The sequence below is a fragment of the Lynx canadensis genome, chromosome B4 (genome assembly GCF_007474595.2).
Source record: "Lynx canadensis isolate LIC74 chromosome B4, mLynCan4.pri.v2, whole genome shotgun sequence".
Lineage (NCBI taxonomy): Eukaryota > Metazoa > Chordata > Mammalia > Carnivora > Felidae > Lynx > Lynx canadensis.
Window position 1 is genome coordinate 41,422,481 of NC_044309.1, and position 8,978 is coordinate 41,431,458.

Consider the following 8,978-nt stretch of genomic DNA (forward strand, 5'->3'; position numbering starts at 1 on the left):
TTTCTTCTCATTTTATTGCTTATAAATTGCTTAACTTCCCTGGGCCTCAGCTTTTCCATCTGGAAAATTGAAACAATAATAGATTGTTATCAATATCAAATGAATTAAGTAAAGCTCTTAGTTCAGCGCCTAACACAAAGGCCTCCGAGATGTCATTAACTTTGTTCTCATTTGACCTTCTGCAAGCAAGCCTGGTATGAAATTTAAACACTATAGAAATGTTAGTTTATTATTTTCCCTAAAGTATCATGGTGACATGGAAGAATGGTCTCAGGCTTGAAGAAACCCGAGTTTCAGGCAAATCTCTAAATTCTTATGAGCCTCAGTTTCCTTATCTGTAAAATGAGAATAATAACAGATGCCTTCCTTCCACCGAGAGGTATTTCCTCTCTGAAGAATTAAAAGATGTAATGCACAGCAAAGCATCACTCTACCATGATAAACGGTGTCCTGGAGTCACACTAGGGATGCGGTATGAGGATTCAATGAGATAAGATGACTGACCAACAGTAAGCACTCAATACACGTTACCTATTATTACTTCCTTTACTTTTTCCACTTCTTCCCTCTTGCTTCTCAAAAAAAAAAAAAAAAAAGTGGTTAAAATAGCCAGGTGATCCTTGCTGCTAAACTTCTATCATTGATTCTTGTCTCCTTCCTATCTCCTCATTTCTCTTTCCCGCAACCCCTCCCCCTTTCCCTTCTCCCTCTCTCTTTCCCGTTACAGCTTTCCTGTCCCTCAGACACAGTGTGCAGCCCCGGATCTCCAGATTTCAGGCAGCTTAGATCTGACACATAGCCACCCGGTACCTGCTGGAGACCAGGGGTTCCCTCTACATTTAGCGTTTGGCGCTCGCTCAACAATAAAGTTTTATTGAAACAGGACAGGAAAAAAGGCGCCCGTCACTCTCCTCAACAGCCAATCAGAGAGTAGAATGACTGGCGCTCGCAGGAGCTTCAGCCGGCGGAAGGCAGGGGAGGGGCATGTCCCGCCCCAAACCGGTCTCTTAAGAGCGGAAGTACGACCCGGAAGCCAGCCATAGAGTGTAGTGGCCAGAGCGACTCTGCAGGGAGGTGGCAGGAAAGGCTCAGAACAGCTGCCGGAGGTGACGGAGCAGCGGCCCCGCCCGGTGTGCTGGAAGACGAAGCTTCCAGGTAGCGGCCGGCCCGCAGAGTCTGACCCAGGGTACGACTGGGCAGTCGGCGTGAGCCTACGGTCCCTGGGCGGCCTCTTTAAGGGAGGGGGCGGAGCCACGCGGAAGGATCCTGAGGGTGAGGTCACGTGGTTGGGGGCACTTGCGGGGCACCAAGGAAATTTGAGGGACTGTTATTGGGGTGTACACCATGTGACGCCCCTTCCCCCACTACATCCTGTGCCTAGGGGTTCAATGGGGTGCACGTGGTGGGGCTTGGGATTGGCCCAGGGATGGGGGAGGGGGCGTGGCAACCCTGTCTCAGTCAGGTTTCCATCAAAGTGGCCAATTGTAGGATTCCTAGATCCGAGTTTTAAACTACTCCACCTCTGTTTCCTCATTTGCAGAAGTGACTCAGTGCGTCTGCAATCCAGCCCCTGACCCCAGTGCTTCTTGTCCTCCCAGTGTTCAGGGACCTCCAGCTTCACATCCTCTTTCCTTGCAGCTCCAGATATCCTGAGCCCAGGTCCCCCCAGCTCAGTGCAGCCATGAGTGCCGAGGTGAAGGTGACAGGGCAGAACCAGGAGCAATTTCTGCTCCTGGCCAAGTCAGCCAAGGGGGCAGCGCTGGCCACACTCATCCACCAGGTGCTGGAGGCTCCTGGTGTCTACGTGTTTGGGGAACTGCTGGATATGCCTAATGTTAGAGAGGTGGGTTCCTGACCTGGATAGCCCACAGGGAGGCTTGGGTCTAAGTTTGAATTTGAGAATGGGTGGGCAGGACTCACTGGCAACCCCATAACCATTCAGTTGAATTAGACTATGATGATGATTAGTTAGCAGCTGGCATAAATAAGTAGGCAGGTAAACCTCTTAGTTCCCTTTGGTGATGAGTGATCTGTAAAACCCAGTATTTTTCATTTTTAAGCAAAAGAACGTGGTTCAGAAAAGGAGACCTGATTCCAGCCTGTCTCCACCAATGTAGTAGCCCTTAATAAAATCATGTCACCTTGATCAGGTCATTTTTACTTTAGGACCTCAGTTTTCTCTTTTAAAATTGGAGCGGACACTTCCCTTCACTGTTAATTATAGAAATCAGGTGAGATTATGGGAAGTATAAAGTCCAGTACAAATGGAAGGAACGAACGTGAAACTGACATGCCCTCCTCTCCCCACTTTGTCCCCTTTGCTAATTCACTTAAGTGAGGTAAATGTCTAGAAGTGTTAGAAGGTGTCTTTTCCCCAGAGATGTGTGGCAAGATGCTAGGAACAGAGCAGAGAGAACTATTCACACAGAAGAGGCAGGGTTAAGAGTTAAAGTCTAGAGTGGGTGGATCACAAAGATGTTTGACATTAGCCCAAGTCCTGAGATGCTATGGCATTGGTATATGGGCAAACTGTGTTAAGTTTTTGAGGGCCAGTGATTGACTGAGTCAATGGATTTAACCTTTTGGGATCACTCTGGTATGGAGAAAACTGCCTTTCTCTCCCTGCTTTCCTAGGCCGTGGAACTAAAGAGGGTCCATTAAGGTGAAGAAAAAGAAGTATTTATTGGGTGTTTGTTTATCTCTCTGCTAGTCATCTGGGAATACCAGAGAAATACAAGACACAGTGCAGACACAGTGCTTATTACTCTTCTAAAACTTATATTCCAGTTGCAGAGATAAGATAAATGGATATAGATGTGTAAATTATTTATTTAGCAAGTATTTATTGAGAGCCAAACACGCGCATAGCTCTTCTAGAACTAAGTGGGATACCAGGGACTAGTAAGGGACCTAAGCGGGATACCAGGGACTGGTACTCTTACTGAAAAGAAGGATATTCTTAGGTAACAGCCTAAATTAAGTGCCAGTATGAGTGATCAGTGATAGGAGAGGAGATCTGGGTGCGCTGACCTGGGTGATGAAAGCCTCCTGGGTGCAGCAGGTCTGACACAGAGGCCACAAATTCCAGCACCTGCTGAGGCCATGCAGCTGTCGGAGATGAGTAAGGCTAATGCAGGAGTGTTGGGTGAATTAGGAAGGACAGCAGACTGCCTAAAGGATATTCAGATTCAGAAATATGAAACACACCCTAAGGACCAGAACACTGTGTGTGTGTGTGTGTGTGTGTGTGTGTGTGTGTGTGTGTGTGTGTACATGTACATGCATGTGCACGTGCTGCTGAACACTTGTTTTCAATTCAGAATTTAGGGTAGGAATTGATGTATGGAGGAAGAGGGCCTGGTGAATTGGGAGAATAGTGTAAACAAAGGCCGTGAGGTAGAAATGAGGCCTTCCCATAGGGAGAGTGATCAGAGAGGCAGAGAGGTCCTCTCGGTGAGCTGGGAGAGATGATGGGAGAGGGGCCAGATGGGGCCAGAAAGTGGAATTCAAAACAGGGTAAGGCTGGGAGGCTGGGGAGAGGCCCATCCTGTCACATCTTCCTTCCTATTCCTGCAGCTGGCTGAGAGTGACTTCGCTTCCACATTCCGGCTGCTCACAGTGTTTGCTTATGGGACATATGCTGATTACTTAGGTAACTGGAGAGCTAGAGCTCTGGCGTTGTGGAGGTGGGAGAAGGGCAATTTCTCTCTCTTTTTTTTAAATGTTTATTTATTTTTGAGACCACGCACAAGCATCCTTGTGAGAGTGGGGGACGGGCAGAGAGAGAGAGACAGAGACAGAGCATCCAAGCAAGCTCTGAGCTGTCAGCGCGGAGCCCAGTGTGGGGCCTGAATTCACAAACTGTGAGGTCACGACCTGAGCTGAAGTCGGATGCTTAATTGACTGAGCCACCCAGGTGCCCCCAGAAGGGCAATTTCTGAAAGAACTTAGAAGGAATTGCTGGGATACCCTCCTGGGGTACATAGGTCAGGGTTAAGACTTGAATTGGCATGGAAAACTTAAAAAAAAAAAAAAAAAAAAGGCAAAGGAAGAGGCTAGGGCTTCCCACAAAAGCGTAATCCGAACTTCCTACACTTTCTCCTTTTTTTGTAGCTGAAGCCCGGAATCTTCCCCCACTCACAGAGGCTCAGAAGAATAAGCTTCGACACCTATCAGTTGTCACCCTGGCTGCCAAAGTCAAGGTGAGTAAGAGTCCTGCCCCCCACCCCCACCCCTGCCCCCAGTCCTGAGCCAAAGAGTTATATCCCTTCACAAAGGGCCTATTTGAAGGGAATTTGCACTCAGACAGCCTATGTCCACACAGTTGTTCTGCCTTCCCACCCCCACCGTGTCCCTCCAAGGTATCTAAACTCTACTGCCTGTAGCCTTTCAGCCTGAATATTATTCTCTTAGTTTTCTGTTTTGTTTCTGTTTTTCATTCAACACTTTTTGCCTTTTGGGTCAAAATAGCAACTGGGATGCCATTCTTTTGTTTAACAATCACCCTCCCCCCTAGAGAAAGTCCCACACCAACAGCCTCAGCTTTCAGATCTGAGAACAAGACTCTCTCTTCTGGTGAAGTGCTAGGCTTCTGTTTGCTAGAAATATCTCTGCAGGTTCAGTTTTTTAAATACCCTCTCCCACCTGTCTACCTTCTCCCAATTATTATTTGATTCTCTTGTTGTTTCATGGTTTTACATAAATCACATGTCTCTCTGTCGTGAGATGCTCTTTGGAAGGAGGTGGAGTATAAATGATGCACAGTAACTCCAGATCCCTCCCACACCACATACTCCCATTTTGTCAGGCTTATCTGGACCAAGGTCTGTGTGCTGTCCTGAGCTGTGGCCAGAGGAGTGACACCCAGGCAGATGTCACTTTCTTCCTCTGTGGCGTGGGAGGAATAAGGTCGAAGGGGAATATAAATCTTCTATTTTATTTCTGGCTATTCTTCTCAGGATGTTATTTTTCAGGTGGCAGTGCTTTTACTTATTTTGCTTTAGAACCAGCCTTTTAGAGGAAATCATTCAGGAATAGGAGCGGAGAGTAGGTAGGGGAGCCTGGGCAGGAGGGGAAAGGAGGGAAAAATCTTGGAAGCCCTTGTCTGTTTGCAGAACTGCACAGATCCCAGCCCAACCAGCCACCCCCCCCCCCCGCCCCTGGCCCCAGTGTATCCCATATGCAGTGTTGCTGGAGGCCCTCGCCCTGCGCAATGTGCGGCAGCTGGAAGACCTTGTCATTGAAGCTGTGTATGCCGACGTTCTCCGCGGCTCCCTGGACCAGCGCAATCAGCGGCTAGAGGTTGACTACAGCATCGGGCGGGACATCCAGCGCCAGGACCTCAGTGCCATTGCTCGGACCCTGCAGGAGTGGTGAGACCCGTGTCCTGGCCCTGTTCCTTCTCTTCTCACTCCAAGAAAGGGGGAGGGCTTCTGAAGGAGGGAGGGCGGGGCTGGGCTGGGCTGCAGCTGTGGAATCCCAGACGTTGAAGGGAAATGAGCTCATTCCTCCAAAGGCTTCTGAGGGCAGAAGGGAGCAGAGGAGGGCCTGGGAGGCAGGAGGCCAGAGGCAGTGTCCTTGGTACAGTAAGTGGGGGAAGGGAGGAGGAGCGGTACTGTAACCTGCACTGTCTACAGGCCATGGGTCTCTTCCACTTCCGTTTTTCTCTTTCTGTTCTTGTCTAGCTTAAATTCATTAATATACCTTTTTTATTTTATTTTTTTTCTCCAACGTCTACCCAGTTTTGTTTTTAGTTCCTGCTTGCATGTTACACGTTACTCCAGGCACTTCCTATACCTCTCGTATCCGACCTGAGTGTCTCTGTGGCTCCTGGGACTCTTGTTGCCGGTGGTTTCCAGGTGCCCTGGCGAGGGTTCCTTACTCGGACAAGGGTTTGGCTGCAGGATATCCTGAGTCTGTTTTTCACGAGTGCGTGATCACCACTGCCTTCCACTGACACTTCTTCGTTCCTGATCCTCGCAGGTGTGTGGGCTGTGAGGTGGTGCTGTCAGGCATTGAGGAGCAGGTGAGCCGTGCCAACCAACACAAGGAGCAGCAGCTAGGCCTGAAGCAACAGATCGAGAGCGAGGTGAGCAGGCAGGGGATCAGGATGGACCCAGGCTCCTCCAGCCTGGGCCAGTCGTCCTGTGCAGGGGGGTTTGCACCGTGGCTGTAGCAGATAGACAAGACAGGCAGGGACTGTCAGATTCTGGAACTTCCCTCACTATCCCCCATTTCTTTTCATGCTGGCAGGTCGCCAACCTTAAAAAAACCATTAAAGTTACAACAGCAGCAGCCGCCGCGGCTACCTCTCAGGACCCTGAGCAACACCTGACTGAGCTGCGGGAACCTGCTCCTGGCACCAACCAGCGCCAGCCCAGCAAGAAAGCCTCAAAGGGCAAGGGGTGAGCCACTGTGGCAGGAACCACTTGCTTCTGGGGTGCCCTGCTTTTACTTTAGAGACCTAGCTGTCTTCAGCCCTTCAGTCATTTGCATGGGGGTAGGATATGGGGGGAGCCCTCAGGCGTTAGGGGATTCCCTGCAGCCTTTCTCTCTCTCTTCCCCTTGCCAGGCTCCGAGGGAGCGCCAAGATTTGGTCCAAGTCGAACTGAAAGGACTGTCATTTCTTCCCTGGGGATGTGGGGTCCCAGCTTCCTGCTTGTCCCTTAGGAGTCCTCAGAGAGCCTTCCTGTGCCCCTGGCCAGCTGATAATCCTAGGTTCATGACCCTTAACCTCCCTCTCCTCTCCGTGACCCCCAAGCATATATCACACCTTCTCTAGGGAGGAGGCAAGTACAAGTCATGATTTTGTTGGTACTTTTGCTTTATGTGGCTTTCTTATGTGTCTCATTGTCTCCCTCCACCTCCCTGCTGTACTCTCCCCCTATTTCTTTAATGGGGGGGGGGGGGCAGCAACATCTCTCCCTGTTTGTTATATATCATTGAGTAGGTGGGGCTGCTTCTCCAGCATAACCCACATGTGTTTCTTCTCGTACCTCTCCACCCCTGCATGCATAATGCCCAGTTTGTACTCCTTACCCCCAGCCTATTTGGGCAGCATCTGAAGAGCCATAGGGCTCCCACCTTTATTCCTACCCGGAGAATTCTGGGAGCCAGTCTGCCATTCTAGGAGTCACTGGACACTTTCATCCTAGAATCCTGTCACACTACAGCTTTTTCCCTTCCTCTCTCCTCCGCTTGGGTCCTGGGAATGCTGCTGCTTCAATGACCCCAGAGCCTAAGAAGGGCAGCTGTCTCTTGAGATCTTGAGAGATGGTTCTTTCTTAGCCCTGGCTATCTTGGAAAGCCTGATGGCAATCCTGGAAGGATTTATACTTCCTTTTGTGAGTTTGGTGGGGAAGGGAAGGGGATATAGATTGTATAAAAAAAAAACAAAGTATATATACATATATCTATATATAACATGAAACAGAAATAAATCTATGAGAAGTCTATCTACAAACATGCCCTGAAATGGGTATCTTCTGTCTTTGGTATTCATGGTTGGGAAGAAGGTTCATTGTCAGTCCCCTCTAAAGCAAAGTACTGGAAGAAGAAGAGAACCAGATACTATGTGCTGAGTCCTGGCCTAGGAGCCGAGAGTCCTAGATCTTGAGTTGTACGACGGGACAAATTGCTCAGTAACCCAGCACTCAGTCAGAAGCAGTTGGATACTTAGCACCAACATGTGATAAGTGCTGGAGATGCAAAATGACGGTCACTGCCCCTTCTTTCAAGGAGCTTGAGTTCAGCCTGTTGCCTTCCTTCTTATAGACTTATACAGGGGGGAGTTGATAATAACCTTCAGGTTTTGCATCAGAACCACACAGAACTCTGAGATCTTAGTAAGAAGCAGCAGGCTCCTGTCTGCTGTCCAAGGCAGAACTTGCTGTGCTGGGAGGATTGGTCTCCTCCGTCTAGTGTAGTGCTGTGCACTCTTTAGAATTGGGAACTCTGGTGTAAGGGACAATTCCCCTCCTCCCACTTGCACGCGAAGCAATTGCCTCCTGAGGGTCCCACTATTGACTGAGCTGCTTTCCAGAGGTTGTGTTATTCTCTAGGCGGAGATTTAGGATAGACCACTCTTCACTGGTGCTAAAGGTCTCAGTCATAGAATTAGAAAGTGGAGTGAGATCCTGAGGTTTTGATTAAAAGTGGACTGGGTGAGGGGGCGCCTGGGTGGCTCAATCAGTTAATCATCTGACTCTGATTCAGGTCATGATCTCATCATGGCTTGTGAGTTCAAGTCCCGTGTTGGGCTCTGTACTGACAGCCCAGAGCCTGGAGCCTGCTTCAGTTTCTGTGTCTTCCTCTCTCTCTGCCCCTCCCCCTCTTGCACATGCTCTTTCTCTCTCTCAAAAATAAATGAGCATTTAAAAAATAATTTTTTTTTTTAAATAAACTCCTTCTTCCTCCCACACCCTCCAATGTGTAGAAGTTGCTAATTCATGGCACTTTGAACCTGTCCCCCCTGCCTCTGCCCCTGTACCAACTTTTCACTTGAACTTAGTATCTTGGGTTTTTTTGTAAGCTACTTCCAGCAAATGGCTCTATTACTTCCCTGACCTCTCTTAGTGCCAGCCTTCAGTGGATGGCTCCAAAGTCTCCTGTGGGCTGAGCTGGGACTCCTTGCTTAACACCCAAAGCAGGAGGGGAACCATTCACATTCACAAGGACATGCAAATGAAGTTTGTGTTTGACTTACAAAGACAGGGCCCTTGGCTACCAAAGCATGAAGATGGGGCAGCAGATTATTTGGGGGCTCAGTTTTTGACCATGAAGTTTGGTTCAAGATTTAAGGATCCTACGTATATAATCAAGCACAAGGCACCAGGAAAATTTCCAACCAAGACTCTTACCACCACTGGCATACTCTCATACTGATCCCTAATGTACAGCAGTCTTAGGTGATCTTTAGGGCTGGCCCACTATGGTAAAAGGAGGAAGAAGACTTGCCTTTATGAGAATTCAGAGTTCAT

General features: G+C 48.9%; 1 protein-coding gene across 3 annotated transcripts; it reads left to right on the forward strand.

The window, feature by feature from the left end:
• Nucleotides 1-1,027: 1,027 nt before the first annotated feature.
• COPS7A (COP9 signalosome subunit 7A) lies at nt 1,028-8,029 on the forward strand. 3 transcript variants are annotated; one of them, XM_030321557.2, is made up of 8 exons: nt 1,028-1,272; nt 1,639-1,843; nt 3,577-3,652; nt 4,114-4,202; nt 5,170-5,372; nt 5,983-6,088; nt 6,253-6,404; nt 6,572-8,029. In XM_030321557.2, the coding sequence occupies exons 2-8, from the start codon at nt 1,682-1,684 to the stop codon at nt 6,609-6,611; spliced, it is 828 nt and encodes a 275-aa protein (XP_030177417.1). In that variant the 5' UTR covers nt 1,028-1,272; nt 1,639-1,681; the 3' UTR covers nt 6,612-8,029. The 3 variants fall into 3 exon arrangements, with proteins under 3 accessions (XP_030177417.1, XP_030177415.1, XP_030177416.1); XM_030321555.1 differs by having other exon boundaries at nt 1,028-1,186; XM_030321556.1 differs by having other exon boundaries at nt 1,028-1,155.
• Nucleotides 8,030-8,978: the final 949 nt, after the last annotated feature.